Genomic DNA, 25,170 nt, shown 5'->3' on the forward strand with positions numbered 1-25,170 from the left:
TTAGTCAGAGAATCTTGCAGACTTGTAGCAGATTTATTTAGAAGTATAACATCGTCCGCATAAAGCAAAGAGCTGACATTAACATCTCCAATTTTGATATCATGTTTAATACCACTTTCCTTCATAATGTGATCCATATAGATAATGAATAGCAGAGGGGATAATGTACATCCTTGTCTCACACCAGATTTAACATTAAACCATCTTCCTATACTTCCTTCAATTCTAACTGCTGACTTACAACTCAAATACAGACTAAGTATTGCTTGATATAATGCCCCATTGACACCATATAACTGTAGCATATTGAATAGCTTCTCTCTTGGCACCTTGTCATATATCTTTTCCAAATCGACAAAACTTAAATACAGATCTTTGTTATATTCCTCTGATTTCTCCACTCATTATTCTAGTATTGTTTCTAATTATACAAATTTCATGACTATTTTTATATATGATCAAATACCTAATATGTATCATCATGTACTGTATTATATTATGAAAGTGCTATATGAAAAGGTTACATCATTACTAATTTCCTATCGATAGTTTTCCTATGAACTAACTAGTAATCTATCCAATATTGACAAATTTTGTTTTATAAGGCACTTGATTCTGTGTGAATCCACCTTAGTCTTGCTTCAGTATATGAGATCTTCTTCTGGGTCTCTTTGTACCCATTCAAACAGAAAACACTTGCTTTGCTAGTGTTTCCTTTGCCATTCTGTTTAAATGACCATACTCTGAGGTTAACTCTGCTCACATAATCCTTAATGCCAACAATGTCAAGTTCCTTTCTGATATCCCCATTTTTAATATGATTTTGCTATTGATGACATCTGTTCACTCCTCTAATCTTTCTCTGAACACTAATATCTTCAGTCCTTTGATCAAATTTTATTTTTAACCCAGCTCTCAGATATGTAAGTTAAAAATGGCTTGAATGTGCTTATATACAGCTGGTTTGGGTACACAACTGGATGATGGAATAAAAGATCAAATATGCAATTCTATTCCGTTAATCTATTACCAGGTAAATTTAAATAATATTTTTTTGAAAAATGAGTTAAAAGATCGGAATAAACATAAAATTTGAAAAATCTCACTTATAATTTAGTTTATTTTTATTGTGTAGAATTAAGAATTGTATAGAAATATTGAAATTTCTCATACAAAACATGAGTCAGCTAGTTAATAAATATTTATATTATATATTTTCTTTATATCATATATAAAAATTTGTAGGATCATTTAAGAAAGAGATGGTTAAAAAGAGTGGTCCAAAAATGATTTTGAAATGAAAAGGCATGATTGCACAATATTAAAATAAAGAAAAAAATTGTTTTTTAATTCATTTATTAATATTATTTTGTAATTAACAAACATAAATTGTAGTTTAATTTGTAGTAACCTAACCTAACGACACAATAAAAATAAACTCAATTATAAGCGAGATTTTTCAAATTTTATGTTTATACAGTTGTTTTAACTCATTTTTACCTAGTAATAGATCAACAGAATAGAATTGCATATTTGATCTTTTATTCTGTCGCCCTGTTGACAGTGTCCCGTTGGTTTAGTGGTTTGACTAATTTCTCTTATTCCAAAAAAAAAAAAAAAATCCATTGACTTCTTACCATGAAAGCTAATTCTCTTGTCAATTTCTATAATTAATTTGCCCTCTTCACTAAAAATTGTGCCTAAGTAGCTGAAATGTTTTACTTGTTCCATAGGTTCTCTGTTCAAGATGCAGTTGATGTTTTCCATGTTTTTTATTGCTAATTTTCGTATTCAGTTCAGGAATCCTGCAGATGTACTTTGGATTTATTAGGAGTGTAACATCTACATAAAGTAAACAGTAAATTATGAATGACAGATAATGTGCACTCTCACACCTGATTTAACATTTAATCATCTTTCTGTATCTCATTCATTTCTAACTGTTGACATGCAAATTAGATAAGATCACATCATGAATACATAATAAATTATGGAAACAACTACCGTGTTACAGTAAAGTTTAAGTTTAATATGAATCAAAATAAACACTGGATGTTTCGACCTTCATATTAAGGTCATCATCTGGAGTACACACACACACACACACACACACACACACACACACACACACACACACACACACACACACACACACACACACACACACACACACACACACACACACACACAAAGAAACAAGCTGTACTACAATCTACATGGCATGCTAAAGTTACTGACTAACCGTTAACTATTGCCCTGACCTCTGGTGGGAAAAAAAACCTTACTACACTAAAGCCTAGTGTCCTATTATTTTTGTCTATTAGGGTTACAAAATTAAATTAAGCTGGAGAGCAACATTTTTACAAAAAGAAAAAATTAATAAATAAAAATAAAATATTACTTATATAAATTACAACCAACTGGTATGGATAGTGGCCAATAAAAGGCTGATAAATTGCTTAGTCCTAAAGTCAGGGTTTGCTGTAAACTAAGTGAGCTGAAGGTGTGCCATCCAAATTTTTGGGATTTTTATGTCACCGTTATTGTTAAGATTAGGGTGGTTAATCAAAATTTCACAGGTTTCTTTAAATTTCTGTTCATAGGTTTTTGTATGATATAATGAGCAAGTACTTTTCAATCACTTTGGTGTAAGTAGGGTGTTAAGAGCATAATCTGAGAGGCCTGCTTCACCAAAACTGTTATATTTAATGTGTCGTTTGTGCTCTTTTTTACTGATAGGGATTATATGTCCAGTTTTCCCAGTATAAGTTAAGTTACAGTTGCAATAGATGCAATAACTCCAGGATGTGCCAATGGGGGGAAGAGGATCCTTAGAGGAATTGAATATGCTTTTTAATTTTAAAGATGGTTTAAGATTATAATGGTGTAGGATTCTATTAATTTTTTCTGATAACCCTTTAATGTATGGGATAGCTATGATTTTACTGTAATCTATATTATTTTTTGATGAAGTTTTATGAAGAACTTTATTAATAGTATTTTTGCTCTAGCCATTATTTATAAATGTATTACTAATAATTAATTCTTGTTTAAGCGCTTGTTCATCAAATATCGTTATAGCTCTGTTTTTGAGGGTATTAATGACTCCAAATTTTTGTGAAGGGTGGTGATATGAGTTAGCATGTATATATTGGCCGGTATGTGTAGGTTTGCAGTACACAGTGAAGGATAGACAGCCTGAGGGAAGACATGTGACTAGTGTATCCAGGAAAGGGAGTGAGTTCTGAGTTCAATTTCAGTAGTAAATTGTATGTGCTCATGTTGTTTGTTCAGGTAGCTAAGGAATGTGTTTAAAGTTTTGCAACCATGTGGCCAGATAATAACGAAAATATTGTCAATGTATCTAAGCCGAGGTGTAGGTTTTAGAGTAAAGGAATCGAGAATGTTGCTCAAAAGCTTCCATATAAAAGTTAGCAATCGGGGGTGGGAGTGGGGGGGGGGAGTAGAGGTGAGCCCATGGTGGTACCTTCTTTTGTAGGTAACATTTATTTTGCTACACGAAGTAACTGGAACATAGTACATGGACAAAGAGAGCTGTAATGTCAGGTGGAAATTTGTTCTGTAGGAGAATTGTCACTGATTGGGATAGATATAGACTACATTTTGCCAAGTATGATCTCCCATTGATACTATATAATTATAGTATTTTGAACAGCTTTTCTCTTTTGCTGTGTCATGTTTCTTTTCAAGCTCTACAAAACTTAAATATGGATGCTTGTTTCATTGCCATTATATCTCAACTCTTTGTCTTAAAGTGCATGCAGACAACTTCTGTTTTGCCTGAACCCAGCATGTTCTAAGCTTCCCATCTACAATTTTTCTTAGCCTTTTCTTGAGTATAAATCTTACCAGGAACATTCAGTTTTATTTCTCTTTCTTTATAGATGGGTTTTATGAGAGAGCGACTTCAATCATCTAGAATTTAAACCTCTCACCAAGTCTTCTGAATTATGTGTCTGTAAAACTTGTGCCACCATATTTGAGCGTTTGTCAAATATCATTTACACCAGCTGCCTTTTCACATTCCCAGAATTCTCATGGCTTTTTCTATCTCATGTATTTATTGATAAGTATTTCTGATTGCATCCCCCCTCCAAATGTTTTCTAACACTTCACTGTCACTGCTTGTTTCATTTAACAATCTTGCAAAGCAATTACTCTGTATATCTAGAATATCATCAGTTTTCATATCATGCTTTTCATCTCTGATTTCTTTTACAGTACTCTGTCCTTATGTCTAGCTTTTACAATAGCTTGCAGAATATTTTGCCATCTTCTTGATATTTATAAGTATTTGAGTCTACTATTCACTTCTGAAGCTGCTCAATTTTGATTATTTTAAAAACTTTCTGATACATTTCTTTTCACTATGATATTCAGTTTAATCCTGTTCAAAATTAAATGGTGATCAATTCCTGTTTCACATCTTTTGTATACTTTTGTGCCCTGATTGATATAGTCAGTAAGACTTCTTATTTTTTGTGAATTTCTTTCCATGTGAATTTGTATGCATCTGTATGTTGGAACAAGGTATTAGTAATAACAAGTCTTGAACAAAAATCCATTAGTTACCTACGATTATTATTAGCTTAGCTCTTTTCTCAAACATTTTTCAAAAATGTTTCTATATATCTGGTGATCATTTATTACTCTGCTGTTCAGACCTCCAACAAGGACCAACTCTTCTGTTGTGTCAGCCACATTCTCTAATGCCTTGAAAAATTCTTCCACTTGTAGAACTTTCTGGAGGACCATATGTACAAATAAGTGTTATTGTCCAATTCCCCATTCTGATATTTGCTGACATCACCGTACTTGATATTGCCATTTATGAAGAGTATCCTTTATTTATTTTTTAAAACCATAAATGGTCATTCTAGTTAAAGCATATTTTTTTTCTACATCACTCCCACCCTAGAAAGGTTATATGCTTATTGAATATAAGTACTGTGAAAGAGCTAAGTTAATATGGGAACTGTGCTCTTTCAGACCTCCAGTAATCAAAATTTTGGCCTCTTGTAATAATGAAAATCACCTCTTTCTTGATTAGCATTGCCCTATCTCAACAATATCCCCAGATATGCCTTTTCCACCTCATTGAGTGAAGTTCCATAAATGCAATACATCTTGTTTCATCTTCTTCAGCTAAAGTGCATGACTTAGTAACATCGAACTATTATTCCCATTTCTCTGCCAAAAGTAACAATCTATTTTACTTATACTTGTAGTGAAATATTTTCACATCCACCAAATGGATGTAAAATTAATGCAGTTCAAGTAATAACATGGACGAGAAGTATAAGCCATAAGTTACTTCCATTGCAAGATAGATAATCTTTTGCAAGGAGAACACTTTACCTGATTAACTTTCATTCATAGTTATATCTCAGTCACTACTAAGTAAGAAACACATGGTTCTTCCTTACTAGAATGCAGGTTAGCTCTAATTTTGAACACAGATTTTAGACGGACTAAACATATACAATGTTTTACATTTTCTTAGTCCTTCTGTCATATAATTATTCTCTTAGTCTGGAAAAAGAGGAAGGAGTAGACCATCAATGAGATGAATGGATGATGTGTGTGAAGTGACTGATCTTAAGAGGAATGAGGAAGGTTGTTTTCAAGGAAGGAGATAGGTGAAATGAAAGAGCAACATTAAATGTTAAGTTTGAAGCTGAAATTTGTATGGGTGTTGGCCTGCAGATTCTCGTGTCTTTAGAGGAAAGTGGAGGAATGGTAGCAGCCAATTTGGTAGAATAGTGCCTAGATTCAAGTGTCTGTGATGAATCTGTGAGAGCAGATCATCTATTAAGTGGCTGCTCTTTACTGAATAGCATCCAGCATTTTTAAGATGGTTTGATTCACTTCCCTAAATGTGAGACAGATTTAGGATTTGTAGAAATTCCAAAACTATTTAGTTTTAAGAATTATATAAGCAAAAAACAGCATATTGTTTGGCAGGTGAGAAGGCTATGGATGTGGTGTGATTATGCCAGGAAAAAGGCAAAGTATAGGTCAGATCAAGAGACTGGATATCTGAATATTATCAAAAATAAGTGAAGTGAGATCTTTTATCTGAAAAATTAAGATTGTTTTGTAGCATTGCCGTTTACTTGATTATCTTTACTCCCTATTCAGAATGATAAGGAGGTTACTGTTTAAGATTGTTGTGGAAGAACTCGAAGCATTAACCCAAATGCTTTGAGATAGGGTTTTTCGAAGATGAGTGAGTAAGTGTCCTGTCATCAGAATGAGATTTGATATTTTTCGCTGTCATTAACATATAAGGAAGAAATTGTTGTAGAAAGTACAGAGTCCAGGAATACTGTGGCATTGATAGGTGAATCTGAAGAGAGAAAACCATTCACCATGACACAGCAAATGACAAGAGAAGGAACTTGGCATCCTGATGGCAAAGGGTGAAAGGCAGACCATATGGGTTTCTCGAAATCTTTTCACAGTTTGCATTCAAAGGCAAGTAAATTTGGCTAGGATGCTATTGATCAATACTGTTAAATGGCATACCTCAAGATAGTGAATTCGTGCGTAGAGGCTTAAGTGCTGTGAGGACATCATGTTGGAGGCTTAATGGATTTTTTACAACACTCAAAAAGAATTAAAATAGAATTTAATACTTCCTATATTTTGTCCTAGTCACTAGGACATGTATGAGGATTACAAAAACAATTAATGTAACATGCACACAGAAATCTTACAATACTAAGCCCAACCACATGGGTGACACTAAAGTCCTATCTAGGTCTTTAGTGTCATATAGATAGATAGGACTTTAGTGTCACCCACATGGTTGGGCTTAGCATTGTAAGATTTCTGTGTGCATGTTACATTAATTGTTTTTGTAATCCCCGTAGATGTCCTAGTGACTAGGACGAAATATAGAAAGCATTAAATTCTATTTTAATTCTTTTTGAGTGTGGTAAAAAATCCATTAAGCCTCCAACATCAAGATGAAGTTTACTTGATGACTTGCTCCATAGTTTTCAAGAAACTGAATGGAGGGCAGTATGGGGCAATAGTTTGATGTTGACTTAGTTTTCATGATTTGGATATAGGCCAGACAAGTATTGACAGCTTGTACAGATGTAGCAGCATAGGTGTTTATTCTGATGCACAGTTGAGTGGGAAATCTTGACCAGGAGATTTATTGGTACTGAAATTATTAAGGACTTTTCTGATATCCTCTTGTTAAAGATGTGGGGGAGGGGGCACTGCAATCATCTGTTCTTGGTATACTGAGAGGCAATTGCCATGGTCAATTTTCTTTCTCTACATGGAAGAAAACTGATACCTTATTTTTGGGTGATGTTGCCCCAGTGTACCATCCAGCTGTGAGGTAATATAAAATTGGACACAAGAACAGCTTTCACCATTTGGATTTTTCATAATTGGATTTATATTTGATGATGGTTTCATTGTATGTTCGATGTGAAAACTGCAATATTTAATATCAGCTATGCAAATATATTTTGTGATTTTTCTTTTTTATATATATATTTTGCCTGCTTGTTGAAAAACCAGTGCTGATGTGTGGTTTTGAATGAGGTGTGTGTGTGGGGGGGGTAACGAAAGTTGTCATTCCATTAAGGATTATTTTGATGATTTCGTTGCATTAGGTGTTTGTCAGGAGAATTGAAACAATCGCACAATGAAAGTAGACGCCTGCTTTCACTTTATGAACATTGAAAATGATCTTACTGTTTGGTAACTAAATTGTGGAAAAGTGAAAGATAAATACAGTTAACCCTCGTATAACATGGTCTACAAATTGTAGTATCCCGTGTTCAACGCAGTCTACAATTTTCTAGTAATTTTATTTTATTTTTTTCATATTTTTCACTGCGGGACTTAAAAATTAAATTTTATCTTCGTTAAATTTTTGTCTGCCCGCATCGCGCAAGTAGTTGCAAGTATCGAATTTAGTTTTATTGTAACACTGAATAAGGTACTGTACAGAGGCTTTTGCAGTCTGTGCCATTCTCAACAAATAGTGCAATTAGAGACAGATGGAATAAAAATGGCGCTAACTAATAAATCGCATGCCCCAGCTCTCAGAAACTATGTTCATCATCATCAACAAATTCCTGCCATGTACTCTCAAAGGGTGTACAGGACATGATAGCACTATATGAAAAAAATTACATCATTACTAACTTCCTATCTACAATTTTCCTCCAAATCAGTCTGTTACTTGTCAAGACTCCAACATTATCAAATTTTATATTTCTATTGTCTAAGGCACTTTGTGCCATATCAATCGACCTATATCTTGGTCTTCCTCCGGGTCGTTTTGCTGTCAACCTGCCAGAGAACCCTTGTTTTGCTAATCTTTCTTTGCCCATTCTGTTTAAGTGACCATACCACCTGAGATTAGTTCTGCTAATGCATTCCTAGATGCCGACAATGTCAAGTTCTTTCCTAATATCCTCGTTTTTAATATGATATTGCCATTGATGCCATTTGTTCATGCCTATAATCTTTTTTCAGGACTCTCAAATCTGTGGTCTCTAGTCTTTGGTCAAGTGTTTTACTTCTGACCCAGCTCTCAGATCTATAAGTTAAAAATGGTTTAAACACTGTCTTGTATACAGCTAATTTAGTGTTCCGACTAATTTCTCTCTTATTCCATATGAATTTATTCATTTGACTTCCCACCATACCAGCTTTGCTGATACTGTTGTCTATTTCTATATTTAATTTACCATCTTCAGTAAAAATCATGTCCCTAAGTAGCTGAAATATTTCACTTGTTCCACAGGTTCTCCATTCACAACACAATTGACATTTTCAATGATTCTGCCTATTTTCATTGTCTTTGTCTTTTTATTGCTGACCTTCATACCATATCTATTACAACAGTTATCCACTTTAGTCAGGGAATCTTGCAAACTTGTAGCGGATTTAAGTATAACATCGTTCGCATAAAGCAAAGAGCTGACATTAACATCTCCAATTTTGATATCATGTTTAATACCACTTTCCTTCATAATGTTATCCATATAGATAATGAATAACAGAGGGGATAATGTACATCCTCGTCTTACACCAGATTTAACATTCAACCATCTTCCTGGACATCAACTGCCAACTTACAACTCAAATACAGACTAAGTATTGCTTAATATAATGCCCCATTGACACCATATAACTGTAGCGTATTGAATAGCTTCTCTCTTGGCACCTTGTCATATGCCTTTTCCAGATCAATGAAACTTAAATACAGATCTTTGTTATATTCCCATGCTTTCTCAACTATTTGTCGTAAAGTGAAGATCTGATCCTGACAGCCTCTATTTGACCTGAATCCAGCTTGTTCTTCACCAAGCTTTTCTTCCACAATTCTTCTCAATCGTTTCTCAAGTATACTTGCATAGATCTTGCCAGGAACATTCATTAGGTAAATACCTCTGTAATTCTCACATTCAGTTTTATTTCCTTTTTTATATATGGGTACTATTAGAGCTCTACTCCAATCATCGGGAATTCATCCCTCTGTCCAGGATTTCTGAACTATGCGGTGCAACCACTGTAAGACTTTTATATCACCATACTTAAGCATTTCAGGTCGAATATCATCTACTCCTGCTGCCTTTCCACATTTCAAGCCTTGGATGGCCTTTTCTACTTCAAGTATGGATATGTATTCCTGACTGTAAAATTGCTAAACATTTAGCAATTTTTCGAAGTAATCACTCCATACTTCAAGGATATCTTTTTCTCTTGTTTTCATGTCACCTTTATCATCTCTAACTCCTTTTACAGCACTGTTTCTTCCATTTCTAAGCTTCTTCAGCAACCTCCAGAATATCTTACCACCTTCTTGAATATTTATTTTCTATATTCTTGCCAAAGTCCTCCCCTGACTTTTGTTTAGCTAGTTTTACACAGTGTTTTGCTTTCTTACATTTTTCTCTGTATTCTCTAAGAGCAAAAGCTGACTTATTTGCCAGGAACTTTTGATATGATTTTTTCTTTTCATTCACTGTCTCTTTAACTTCCTGTGTCCACCATGGAGTCCTCATTTTTCTATCCTTGCAGACAACCTCACCACATGCCTCTCTGGCTGAATCAATCAGGGTTTTCTTCAAGGCTTGCCACTGAATCTCCAATGTTTGGTTCCTGTTCTCAAACTTTCATTTTTTCTTCAATAATCATTGTGTTTGTTAGTCTATAGTTCACATCTGAGAGCTGCTCAACTATTTACTTTAACACTTTCTTACATGTTATTCTTTTCAATATGAAATTCAATTTATCCTGCTCAAGACTAAATAGTGATCACTTCCACTTTCAAATCCTCTGTACACTCGAATGTCCTGCACCAGGGAGAAAACATCACTATCAACAATAACATAGTCAATGAGACTTTTCTTATTCCTTGCCTCTTCCCTCCATGTGAATTTGTGCACATTTTTATGTTGTAACATGGTGTTAGTAATAACCAGTCCATTTCCTGAGCAGAAATCCAACAGGTATTTGCCATTATTATTAGCGTTGCTCTTTTCTCCAAATTTTCCCAAAATATTTTTGTATGTCTCTCAATCGTTTCCTACTCTGCTATTTAGATCCCCAACAAGGACCAACTTTTTCTTTTTCATTGTGTCAGTTGCTTTCTCTAAAGCCTCATAAATTTCCTCCACTTCTACCTTAGTAGAACCTTCTGTGGGACCATAGGCACAAATAAGTCTCATTGTCTAGTTCCCTATTCTCATATTTGCCCACATCGCTCTACTTGAGACTGTCTGCCATTCAAGAAGATTAGCCTCATATTTTGTGTTGAATACTATGACTACTCCTTCTTTTCCTTGATTGTCATTGCCTGAATATAACATTTTGTATTTATTGCTCAGAAAGATCTCACCAGTTTTTGTCTTATTTGTTTCAGTCACCCCTATTATGTCGATCTGGTACTTATCTAATTCCTCAGCTAGCTCCATTTCTTTACCATTCAGACTTCTTATGTTGATACTACCGATCTTTTACTCTGGTGATGTTGAGTTGGGGTGTGTTTTCAGATTTGTTCCAGTAGCTGACTTTTCGGTGTTCGCCCTGGTTCCCTGGCGAATACAACGGGGGCCTTGTTTATCCGCGCGACGCCCCAGCAGACATGAAATTTTGTCATGTTGTACCATCATTTTTTAATTTGGTTTAACCAATAAGAATACAATTTGGTCGGCTAAATCCCAAATTGCCAGCCCATCTTCGTTCATTCAGTATCCAGGTAGATACCCAACAGGGTGCACCACGAATAGGTGAGGATTGGACATTAGGTCAGAATCCCTGGTCGGTTCTCTGCATTCCTTTAAAGGCTGTGTGTGTGTGTGGAAGTTTTCTCTCAGTTGTACAGCTTTGACCTTTAAACACCCCTGGGTTTACTGTATAAAGTGTTTATTGTTGAAAATTGTCTTTGTTTTCTGCCAGGAAAGCGCATTTAAATTCATGTGTTATTTTCAAGTTGTGGAGTTTATTTTCTGGTGAGTTGCATATGTAATACTTTTTTTTATGTAAAAGTTTATTTTTATTGCCACTAAAACTGCAGCAAAAGGGGAAAAACCAACACATTGTAGAGGAAATTCATTTCTCTCGAAGAAAAAATTAAAATCTTGGATCGGTTGAAAATTGGAGAAAAACCATGAGTTGTAAGGACTCTGAATTTAAATGAATCAACAATTTGAACAATCAAACAAAATGAACATAAAATCCAAGAAAATGTTATTGCTGGGTCAATGGTAAGTGCAAAGCGCCTTGCTCGTGTTTGCAATATTCTAATAGAAAAATTCAAAATTCTTCTATCCAAATCATTAGAGAAATCTCTAATGATTTGGATAGAAGATTGCACTCAAAAGAAAATTCCTTTGAATGGACACCTTATTAAGCAAAAAGCTCTCAAAAAGTTTATAAACATTTAAAAGAACTAGATCAAGATTCTTCTGAAGAAATCTCTTGGCATGGATTTTGTGCCAGTAAAGGTTGGTTCGAAAACTTTAAAAAGTGGTGTTCTTTGTATAATCTTAAAATCCAGGGAGAATTAGCATCAACAGACCTTGAAGCTGCCCGGAAATACCCAGCAGAACTTTTTAAAATCATTAAAGAAGGTGGTTACAGTGCAGACCAGGTGTTCAATGCGGATGAATCTGAGTTATATTGGAAAAAAATGCCAAAACGCACCTATATTTCGAAAAATTAAAGATCGGCTCCTGGATTCAAAGTTTCCAAAGATAAATTACTTTACTGTTTTGTAGTAATGCATCAGATGATTACATAACAAAACTAATGTTTATTAACCGATTAGCAAATCCTTGTGCGATGAAAGCGCTCGACAAGTCCATCCTACCTGTTTATTGGTGGGCCAACCAAAAGGCATGGGTTACAGCTAGTATGTTTGAAAATTGGTTTTTCAAGTGTTTTGTACCCAATGTAGAAAGTTACACAAAGTAAAAGAATATGGACTTCAAAATTCTACTAATTTTAGATAACGCACCAGGCCACCCAACAAATTTAAGCCATCCGAATATTAAATTAACTTTTTTTGCCGCCTAATACTACTTCACTTATTCAACCAGTCGACCAAGGAATAATATCAACATTTAAGTTATATTATATTCGGCGAACATTTCAATTAATTTTGGAAAAAATGGAATCTAATCCAAACATGACACTGCCTCAAGCATGGAAAGAGTTTTCAATATTGAATTATGTAAAAATTATTTCTCTGTCCATTAAGGAATTACAACCCTTTATGCTGAATGCTTGCTGGAAAAAAATATGGTCTGAAGCCGTTCTTGGAACAAAATTTCTTGCCTCCAGTGTATGCTGAGCTACGTCGTATAATAAACGTCGCACACATTTTTGGTGGAGAGGACTTTTGCGATATGGTTAAAAACGAAAGTAGTGAATTAATTGATGGAGAAACAGATTTAAATGAGGAGGAACTGGTACAATTAATAGATGATGTCGAACCAAATGGCAGGGAAAGTTCTGCCGAAGATTCTGATTGTGATGAATCCGTTAAAGAATTCAGTTTAAAGAAATTAGCAGAAATTTACAGATAATGATCCCTCAATGGAGCTCTCATGAAAATTCACAAGACAGTTGGATATTTGTTTAGCTCCATATTATGAACTTAATAAAACATTACAGCATAGTGGAAAGCAAAGCCTTATTATCGACTTCTTGATGACTAAACCAACCGAAGTATCCAATGAGAATCATATAAATGATGTCCAAGAGATTTCAAGTAGTGACGACCTCCAGCCACTTAAAGAACATCTACGAAATGTTATTTCTGAAGACAGTGATGACGATTAAAACATGCGCTTTATTTTATTGTGTCTAAAACATTTATGCATTAGGTGCAATGAAATTTATGTATAATTTGTAAATTTTATAATTTTATACTACGTATTTGTTTCATAGTTTATATTTTCTTAACTTGCATGAATTACCTGAATTATATAAAAATATTATTTTTGTTTGATATGTCGTTGTTTATATAATTAAAAAAAAAAAAAACGATTTCGGAACTTAACCCTACTTTTCCTATGTGATAACGTGATTTATATAACGCGGCATTTCCGTGTTATACGAAGGTTACCTGTACTCAAACAAGTTAGAGTAGTTATTTGGAAAGTAATAATGAGAGAAACAAAGTATGATAAGGGAATTTTTTGTGAAAGCAAAAAACGCATTCTAAGTTTGAAGCTATCTCAGATATAAATCAAATCTTATTACAGACATAATCTTAAAATACAGTTTGGGTAGTTGAGGTGGATGATAGTTATTGATGTTCTTTAAAAAAATTAAAAGTAGGTTTCAATGCATGTAAGTGGGACTGCATGTCATTCATGTTTATGTTAAAGGTATAAATGTTTCTTATTATTTTGTTTTTGTTGGGAAGTTTTCTGGTGAGAGGTCTCTGATCTGTAGTGTCACTCACAATTTTAATAGTATTCTTTCTGATTAATAATATCAGAAACTTAGAGCAGGGATATGCAACATGTACTCAAAAATGTATGAATAATCATTATCTTTCCATCCATGGCTTCAGCAATATTTTTTACATACTGCTATACTTGCATTCCCTCCAGCATGATTTGTCACTTAAGTGGCAGCATCATTATTTGCTATAGCTGTTGGAAAACCTCCAGATATGTTCTCATTAGGTTTTGTCTCATTACTACATAGCAGCCATGCTGTTTTATTGATCCATCCTAAAAGAGGGGTGATATTTGTTCCCTAATTAACTGCAGGTGTTAGACATGTCTAAAAGTTAAGTGATTGGATTACTGAAAGAATGAATTTATGACTTAAGAAGGAAAATTAGATAGTTATGGCTGTAGAATAGGCTACTTAAAAATGTATGAGTAATCATTATCGGTTCTTAGCAACAAACAAAACTCAACTAGTCTCTTCCCTGTAGTGTTATGAATACCTAAACCAAAACAACCTGTTATTCCTTGTTCCTGGGTTTCTACTACTTATAATACAGGATACCATGATAGTATTACATAGTTAAGTATACATTATTAGCCTACTATCAACAGTTTTCTTCCAAATATTAGGTCTTCATTATTGTCAGATTTTACATTTGTCTTTTAATACATCTCTAACTGTACAACCCACCTACATTGATAGGCCACTTTATTAGGAATACCTCCCCATGTTCATAAATAGGGAGATATTCTTATTAAAGTGGCCACTCAGTGCAAATTTTGTTTATCCTCTGTCTTTTTCCTGCCACCTTGGCATCACACACTTGTTTTTCTTACCTTTCTTTTCTCATTCTTTTTAAATTACCATACTAGGCTAAATTAGCTCTACTAAGATATACTTGAATGCTAGCAATGTCAAGTTCCTTTCTTATATCTTTTACTAGAATCCATTTGTTAAAATTTGTTTAAGCATTTTCTTTTATGCCCTAAGTTTTAATGTTTTGGCTAATTTCTCAACTATTTGATGTAAATTTATTAATCTAGCTCCCTGCCATTGTTCTTTGCCCACACTGCCAGTTTATTTAAATAATTCTGTAAGATATCTACATCACCATTATCAACTACTGCCCTCCTTAGTTTTTGGCAAACAACTAAATGTTGCCCTTAAAATCTTCCACTGTATCATTAATATACAAATTAGAGAGAGTAGTTTTCCTAGTACCGAGCCCTGGGGGCACTCCACTTATCGCCCTCATTTGCCTGATCCCATTGTTTTCATTGTTGAATCTTCCAGTTTCTGTTCTAGCTGTTTAATTTGAAAGTCATACTTGAAGATGCCCTTGACACTAGGGCAAAAATTCTATGCTAATAAATTACATAAAATCTGTATTAAGTTTAACTCTTTTCTATTACAACTTTCAGTTGAATGTATGATTAATATGCTTATTCTTGTAGATAAACTTATACATTGGTAATACATAACTGTCAGATTTTAGGGAAAGACAATGTATACTAGAATATTAATATGACCTGACAACTTGTTACAAACCATATAAAAAAAATTGGCAACTCTTATCCGTTCCACCAAAGACCAGCCACTTCCCCTAGACCTACCTAGAGTATACCAGGTTCCTTGTAGTTGCAAACAGACAGGACAGCTAATATCAAGATATCTGAACATGAGGATTATATCTGGTTCCACCAATACAGCCACTCAGGACTTGCTGACCATGCTTTGGACACTCACCACAAAATATGCTGGAAGAAAGCCACTTTACTGCACTGCAACAAGTATAAATATGAGGGATTATTCCTGGAATCAGTCTCAGCTCTAAAAAAAAAACTCCCCAAACCTCATCAAATTTGGATGCATGAGACTGTTCCAAATATGGGAAGCTTGCATTCTAAGAACTTCAGCCCTACAGCCAAGACAACCCAATTTAGCTTGCAAGGGGGAACCTTTAGGATTCTAGGACCAACTTCAGTTGTTTTCTTCAGTCATATTTGTTTAGTGTTAGTGCCTGCGTGCACATATCATTATTTTTGTTCCATGAAGATGGTAACGTAACATTACCACATTACCGAAATATAGGAAGTATTAATTAAAGTTATTTAATTAATATTCTAGTATACGTTGTCTTTCCCTAAAATCTGACAGTTAATATGCTTATTACTTTCAATTTGCATATAAAGAAATATTCTTATCTCTTACCATTCTTGTAAACTATAGTTATTTGCACTAAAACAAATTTTCTTCATAGTTGATTCGAAAAGTTCCATCATTTTTGGAAGGTGATGCCATCAACCTACCTGCAATTTTTCAGTGTAGTAAGTATAAAATGTCTCGTGTTTCCCTTTAATTCATTTATCCTGATTAGCTGAGATTTATTTAAATTGCAAAATCAGATGATACTATAGATTTTTTTTTATGTTGCCTACCTATGAAAAGTTATTAATAAATCTATAGTACATTGGTACCACAAGTGGACTGAGGATTTTTTTTTTCTATTTTTATCAATATTTTTGTAATTTCATTTTATTTTTACATAGTTCAGAAACGCTGCTCTAGAGCCCAAACATGGAACTTTTTCAAACCACTTGAGGCCTCCACCAGACCTGAAGTGGCTTGGCATTGCCAATCTCACACCAGGTGATGAAATTCATCTCCCACCTAAAGACAATCACAAACATCCATGCCTACAGTACACATGGATGTTTGTGACCAACAGGTTGAACTCGTGATTGGTTGTAGAGCAGATACGCTAACCACTCTGCCAAACAAGGCGGTGTCAAAAAGTTTCAAGACTAGCTCTGTTTACGAGAAATTACTTTATTTATCTACGTTTACACTATCACCTTCAAAATAGTCTCCTTGCATATCAATACAGCGCTCCCAGCATTCTTGCCACTTCTGGAATGTATCCTGGAAGTCTTTTCAAAGCACCTTCTGCGATTCGTGCTGGATCTCCACAATGTTGTCAAAACGGTGACCTTTGAGCTGGATCTTCATCTTCAGGAAGAGGGCAAAGTCTGCAGGAGCCAAATCTGGCCAGTAGGGTGGGTGCGGAAATGAGGTAATGTTGTTTCTGGCGAGAAACTCTCATGTGAGGAGAGCTCGGTGACGGTGCATTGTCGTCATGGAACATCCAGTTTTTCGCACGCCACAGATCTGGTCGCTTTTGCTGAATGTCCTCCTTCAGATGCCTTAAAACCTGGCAGTAGAACTTGCTATTGACGGTCTGGACCCTGAGAACGAATTCTCGATGCACAATGCCATGAATGTCAAAAAAGACAATGAGCATGGACTTGGTCGAGCTGCGGACCTGCCTCGCCTTTTTCGGTCGTGAAGATGATGGGTTCTTCCACTGTAAAGACTGTTGCTGCATCTCAGGGTTGTACCTGTAAACCCAAGTCTACAGGTACAACCCTGAAAAAAAACTGGTAATGATTCTCGACATGAAGGATGGGTCATCCACAGCATGCTGATGGAGTTCTTGGCAGACTTCGATGCCGTGTTCCTTCTGCTCTTGGGTCAGCAGCCTGGGGACAAACTTAGCAGCAACACGGCACATGTTCAAACCACACATGAGGATTGCCTGGACTGTTCCATATGACACACCGACAATGGCAGCAATGTTGTGGAGTGTTCTCCGACGATCCTCATGCACAAGTTGCCGAATGGTTTTGACATTTTTGGGGGCTGAGCTCGTTGAAGGTCTTCCTGATTTCTCATCGTCTTCCAGTGATGGTCTTCTGCTTTAAGCACGCGTGCCACTCAAAACACCTCGAATGACTCATTGCAGCATCGCTGTAAACTTGCTGAATCATGTGAAACGTCTCTGTGGCAGATTTGCCCAGTTTCATGCAGAATTTCACGTTTGCTCTTTGTTCTAACTTGCTGTCCATGATGAAATCGCAGATGTGGTAATGCAGGTGGTCAGAATAGCATCAGTTGCACAGTTCCCGATGTACACAGGACCATGTCTTTTGACACACTGACTTATGAAGGTAGGTGCTCCCTGTGACTGTACATGCAGCCTTGTGCTGCCATCTGTTGGCATGTTACAAACCTAGTCGCAAAACATTTTGATACCACCTCATATACAAGTTTGACTTGACAGTAGTGCTTTAAAAGTATTAATGGATATAATGATCTAAAACAATTAAGATTTCATAGTTCTGCTCCACAACTTTCTTCTGTGTTGGTGTCTGATTTTATCACTTTTTACATTTCACTTTTAAAGCACTCGTGTCAAGTTTATTTTATACTTCTTGTGAATATTTTGCTTGCCATATTTTCTTCAAACACTTGTTTTCTTAATATTTCATTAACCATTTGGTTTAAAGCGAGTAGACCATCTTAGATAGCTCTGGTCACACACACCTGTATATTAATATCAAGTTCTTTTTTTGAAATCTTCATTTTTAAAATAGTTTTGCTATTTCATTCCTAATTTTTTCATAACTCTCATATCCACATTATTCAATCTTTGATCAACTGTTTTATTTCTAATCTGGATCTCATTCTGTCTAGATTAGAAATAAAATATGAAGATTTGTTAATTAAAATAGCAAACAAATTGAAGCCAAAAGAGAGTGAAAGTACATTGGAGGACAGGGATGTAGAGGGCATGTCATTTGAGGCTATCTGATGTGAGTCTGTTTTTCAGACCAACAGGGAAAATTAGAAAAAGCAACTGACACAATGAAAAAGGAAAAGTTGGTCCTTGTTGGGGATCAAAATAGCAGAGTAGGAAATGACTGTGAGACATACAAAAATATTTTGGGAAAATTTGGAGAAAAGAGCAAAGCTAATAATAATGGCAAATATCTGTTGGATTTCTACTCAGGACATGGACTTGTTATTACTAACACCATGTTCCAACATAAAAATGTGCACAAATTCACATGGAGAGAAGAGGCAAGGAATAAGAAAAGTCTCATTGACTATGTTATTGTTGATAGTGATGTTTTCTCCTAGTACTAAAGCATTGAGCTTACCTTTGTTAGCTTAATGCTTACAAAGTAACCATTAAGACCATACTACTTACCTCCCTATTGAATATAATCCTACCAGCTCTCAGATTAGAACTCTCCACAGACTCCTTAAGAAAGTCACTTCTTGGCCTGTGGAAGTCACTAACAAACTAAAACCTTATAACTCTAGACCCCCCCCCCCATGCAATTATACGGACTCCCAAAAATACATAAACAAAATGTGCCATTACGTCCCATAGTGGATGGCATTGATTCCCCCACATATAAATTAGCCAAACATTTAGCCAAAATGCTGACACACTATACTGGCAACACACCATCACAGATAAAAAAAACTCAGCCCACTTTAAAGCCAGTATATAGAAATATAGAAAACCTCTCACTGCAATATAGAAAACCTCTCACTCCAACACACTAACATAATGGTCAGTTTTGACGTCTCCTCCCTATTCACTAATGTCCCACTCAAAGAAACCGTAAATCTCATCCAAGCCAAGTTTCCTCCCGATATCTCAGCCCTATTTCAGTTCACAATGAACTTGGGCTATTTCGTTTGGCAAGGAAAATTCTACAAACAGATAGAGGGGACATCCATGGGTTCACCACTTTCCCCACCCTTGGCCAATTTCTTTATGGAGACCTTTGAAGAGAAAGCCTTAAACTCCACCCCACAAAAACCCACTATTTGGCTTCGTTACATGGATGATGTGTTCGCTATTTGGCCACATGGCTCAGACACACTCCACTCCTTCCTAACACACTTAAACAACCAACACCCCAGAGTCCAATTCACCTTAGAAAAAGAGGAAAACAACACCCTCCCCTTCCTAGACACTTTAATCACTCGCCAGCTTGATGGATCTTTGGTTTTCTCTGTTTACAGAAAACCCACCCATACTGGGAGATACATTCACCAGCAATCCCACCAACCCCCCCTCACAACAATATGGGGTGATAAAAACACTATATAACAGGGCAAAATTAATCTGCCCAGATGACAAGGCCCTAACTACTGAACTAGACCACATCCTCAACACTTTCTTAGCCAATGGCTATAAACCCCAAAAAATACTAAAACCAGTAAACCACAACCCCTCTCTCCCCCCACAATAAAGATTACACCAAATCTATCACCATCCCCTACATCCAGGGCACCTCTGAGAAAATAACCAATATCCTCAAAAAAATATGACCTTACTTCTTGTTACAGACCATATAAAAAGTTGGCATCCCTTATCTGCTCTACCAAAGACCAACCACTTCCCCTAGACCTACCTGGTGTATACATACCAGGTCCCTTGCAGCTGCAAATTGTCCTACTTTGGCCAAACTGGCAGGACAGCGAATATCAGGATTTCAGAACATAAAGACTACATCCGGTTTCACCAGTACGGCCGCTCTGGGCTGGCAGACCATGCCTTAGATACCCACCATAGAATTTGTTGGAAGAAAACTAAAATAATACACAGCAGGAAGTTTAAGTATGAAAGATTATTCAAGGAATCATTAGCAGCTGTAAAAAAAAACATTCCAAACCTCAACAAATTTGGGTGCATGAAACTACCCCAAATTTGGTAGACTTACATTATGAGAACTTCAGCCAAATGGCCAAGACAACCAAATTAGCCAGCCAGAGGGCACCATTAGGACTTTAGGAACAACATTAGTTTCTTGCTTTCTTCCTCATTTGCTTTTGTTAGTGCCTGCGTGCACATAACATATCTTTATGTTCCTGAAGATGGCAACGTGACGTTGCTGAAATATAGAAGTTATTCATTAAAGTTGCCTTTAATTAATATACTTTATATGCATTGTTAATTCCATAAACTAATTACCAGCTTGTGCTCTTAGAGAATACAGAGACAAATTCAAGAATGCTAAACACTGTGTAAAACTAGCCAAACAAAAGTCATGGGAGGACTTTAGCAAGAATATAGAAAATAAATATCAAGAAGGTGGCAAAATATTCTGGAGGTTGTTTAAGAAGCTTAGGAATGGAGGAAAGAGTGCTGTAAAAGGAGTTAGAGATGATCAAGGTGACATGAAAACGGGAAAAAAAGATATCCTTGAAGTATGGAGTAATTACTTCAAAAAATTGCTAAATGAAACAAGCAGTGATAGCACAGTGGTAAAAAAACACTCAACAGGCATACAGTCAGGAATACATATCCATACTTCAAGTAGAAGAAGCCATCAAAGGCTTGAAATGTGGAAAGGCAACAGGAGTAGATGATATTCGACCAGAAATGCTGAACTATGGTGGTATAAAAGTCTTACAGTAGCTGCACTGCATAGTTCAGAAAGCCTGGACAGAGGGACGAATTCCCGATGATTGCAGTAGAGCTCTAATAGTACCCATATATAAAAAGAGAAATAAAACTAAATGTGAGAATTAAAGAGGTATTTCCCTACTGAGTGTTCCTGGCAAGATCTATGCAAGTATACTTAAGAAACGGTTGAGAAGAATTGTCGAAGAAAAGCTTGGTGAAGAACATGCTGGATTCAGGCCAAATAGAGGCTGTCAGGATCAGATCTTCACTTTACGACAAATAGTCGAAAAAGCATGGGAATATAACAGAGATCTGTATTTAAGTTTTATCGATTTGGAAAAGGCATATGACAAGGTGCCAAGAGAGAAGCTATTCAATATACTACAGTTATATGGTGTCAATGGGACATTATATCAAGCAATACTTAGTCTTTATTTGAGTTGTAAGTCAGCAGTTAGAATTGAAGGAAGTACAGGAAGATGGTTTAATGTTAAATCTGGTGTGAGACAAGGATGTACATTATCCCCTCTGTTATTCATTATCTATATGGATCACATTATGAAGGAAAGTGGTATTAAACATGATATCAAAATTAGAGATGCTAGTGTCAGCTCTTTGCTTTATGTGGACAATGTTATACTTCTAAATAAATCCACTACAAGTCTGCAAAATTCTCTGACTAAATTGAATAACTGTTGTAATAAATATGGTATGAAGGTCAGCAATAAAAAGACAAAGACAATAAAAATAGAATTATTAAAAATGTCAACTATGTTGTGAATGGAGAACCTCTGGAACAAGTGAAACATTTCAGCTACATAGGCACAATTTTTACTAAAGATGGTAAATTAAATATAGAAATAGACAACAGTATCAGCAAAGCTGGTATGGTGGGAAGTCAATTGAATAAATTCATATGGAATAAGAAAGAAATTAGTCGAAACACTAAATTAGCTGTATACAAGACAGTGTTTAAACCATTTTTAACTTGTGGATCTGAGAGCTGGGTCAGAAGTAAAACACTTGACTAAAGACTAGAGACTGCAGATATGAGAGTCCTGAGAAAGATTATAGTCATGAACAGATGGCATCAATGGCAATATCATATTAAAAACAAGGATATTAGAAAAGAACTTGACATTGTCAACATCCAGGAATGCGTTAGCAGAGCTAATCTCAGGTTGTATGGTCACTTAAACAGAATGGGCGAAGAAAGATTAGCAAAACAACCTGCCAGAGAACACTTGTTTTGCTAAGTGTTCTCTGGCAGGTTGGCTGCAAAACGACCCAGAGGAAGACCAAGATATAGGTGGATTGATATGGTACAAAGTGCCTTAGGCGATAGAAATATAAGATCTGATAATGTTGGAGTCTTGACAAGTAACAGACTGATTTGGCAGGAATTTGATGATGATGAGATTTGTCTTTGTTACCTCGTATCTATGACAAATCATCTTAGATACAAGGTCTGTCTTAGATCTGTTGTAGATCATTGGATTAGAGTAAGAAGAATGATAGTGGTGAGTTGAAGGAGAAAATGATTGGTAATGCAATTGCCAAGGTTCGTATTACAAGCAGTATAAGTGCAAATGGAGTTGTGGAAAATGATGAGAATGACCAGTGGAATTTTCCACAGAACAATATGTGAGATTTGAGTGGTTGTAGAAATGCACAGCAGATGGTATGACACAAAGCAAAAGGAGGGATATGCAAATAGAGAGAGAAAGCAGAGTATGAATGAGTGAGAATAAGGATCAGATTTTGTATGGTGATTCATCGATAAGAGGATTGCTTGAGGAGAGTGTGATGAAATCATGTGTTTCTAGTGCCAAAATAAAGGATGTTAGTGATGCTGTGAGGATGCACAGAGTGAAGGTGAAAGAAATGTTTATTTTGGCTAGTACAAATGATTTAACAGGTGACAAGCATGGTAAATAAGATGTGAAACTTAGTGGTGCATGCAAAAAAGAAGAGCGAGAAAATAAAAGTTGAGTCTGTTTTCCACAGTATGATCAAGTACGAACTGAGAAAGAGAGTGATTGCGAAAAAATCATTGTGCAGATTGTTCAGGAAGAATTAGGTGGAGTTTGTAGATATGTAGAGTGAGTTTGATGGAAAGAAGGATGTATACAAAATGGATGCCTTGCATTTAAATGGATTTTGGGGTCAGCAATCTTGAGAAAATTTTTCAGGGGGTTCAGAAGTGCAGAATCAGGGAAACTAATGTTTGGGGGGGTCAGGCAACCTAGAGGTTTCTAACTTGATGCTAAGTGTGAACGCATGTATGCTAATGCAAAAGTATTCGAAATAAGGGTGAGGAGTTTTTGGCATTGGTTAGCTCAACTTGGTCAAACTTAGCCGACTCAGGATGATATAGTCGTAAGAACATAATACAAAGGCTATAGTATCTTCAGAGAGGATAGAAGGAACAGGGATGGGGGGGGAGTGGAGAGGGTTGCTAATGATAGCAAACAAATTGAAGCCAAAAGAGGGTGAAAGTACATTGGAGGACAGGGATGCAGAGGGCATGTCATTTGAGGCTATCTGATGTGAGTCTGTTTTTCAGACCAACAGGGCCAAATATGTTATTGGTTGCTGTTATAATCCAGGGGGTATAAGGGAGAATGTGGATGATGTTCACTGGCAAATTAGCATGATGAGTGTATGAAGAGTAATTTATGGGGTATTTCCACTGTGGCCTCATAGATTGGGAGGAGGAATTGTCTCAGGGAGGGAAAGGAATGGAATTTATATACTTGCAGAGAGATAATTACCTGAAGCAGCATGTAAAGTGAGGGGACACAAGGTTTGAGAATACTGGATCAAAGCATCAGAGAGCTTAACTGTAACTAATCTAGCTATGCTGCCTGTACTTAGGGAAAGCAATCATGTAATTTTGATCTTGGAGATTGCCAAATGTAGAATTTTCTGTTAAGGAATATATGTGAAATTACAAAGCAGATGATTATTACGAGCTGAGGAGTTGGCAAAAGTATGCCATTGCCTGGCTTTCAGCAGGGCAATGGCATAAGAATGTGGAGGGGAGAGATGGTGGTGATGAATGGGAAGTGAGGTGGTCAGGGGATGTTTTGAAGAAAGTAGTATCAGAATGTCGAATTTTTTAATGGAACTTGTGCCATTATCACAATTATTATGCACACATATTCACAAGAATTTAGTAATTTATTACTGCAAATATTTCAACCAAAAACTAACTGGTCATCCTTAGTGCATCAGCTTGATCACAAAGTGAAGCTACAACAAGAATGTTAATCCTATTTACAGAGTTGAGCCATGTTCCATGAGCCACCTAGTGGGTGGTTCTAATAAATAAGATTACAATTACTGCCTAAATTTAAAATTAAGTGATTTGAAATAAAATTAAATTTAATTATATATAATGGACACAGCATTGTATTAAAAAATAAATGAGCACTCCTGTAAAGTTGGAGATTTCTGTCTGTTTTTATTGTGTTTTCCCTTAGAAAATTATTGTTTTGTAGTATACAAGTGTAGATTTTAGTGTTTTATAGTGTATTTAGTATTTTATCACATATTTTTATTAAGATATTTCAATATTTAGTATACATTTAAAATGGCACCAGAAAAGGGGCAAGAAATGTAATGCTTAATTGCAGGCGAGAAAAAGGTTAGCCCTGTAATGAGGTTATTGTACGCATGGAGTAGGAGGTTAATGAAAATGAATTAACTGCCAAAATAGTGAAGTTGATGCAGATATCAGAGAGATGACACAGGAATTGCAAAAAGGTTGAGAGGCGTTTAAATGATCATAGGGAGAAAAAGAAAAATGCACAGGAAAATAAGAAACAACAAAGCAAGGAAACAGGTAAGTCAGGAAATAATGTAAGTGATGTTAGTAAAAAGAAAGAAGTTATTTGGTATGGTGGCTCTATAATAAAACATGCTATAGG

The 25,170-nt window shown here is 35.6% G+C and overlaps 1 protein-coding gene across 2 annotated transcripts in view; it reads left to right on the top strand.

The window, feature by feature from the left end:
• Positions 1–25,170, top strand: part of cdm (importin-13-like protein cdm) — a 389,177-nt gene that overhangs the window by 280,575 nt on the left and 83,432 nt on the right. For both annotated transcript variants that reach the window (XM_090408166.1, XM_090408167.1), the window contains exon 20: positions 16,232–16,298. In XM_090408166.1, coding sequence (XP_090264292.1) covers positions 16,232–16,298 — 67 coding nt within the window. The remainder of the gene's footprint in view (positions 1–16,231; positions 16,299–25,170) is intronic.

Source organism: Typopeltis vanoorti, chromosome 18 (assembly GCF_054136105.1).
Source record: "Typopeltis vanoorti isolate ZY-2024b chromosome 18, IOZ_Tvanoo_1.0, whole genome shotgun sequence".
Lineage (NCBI taxonomy): Eukaryota > Metazoa > Arthropoda > Arachnida > Uropygi > Thelyphonidae > Typopeltis > Typopeltis vanoorti.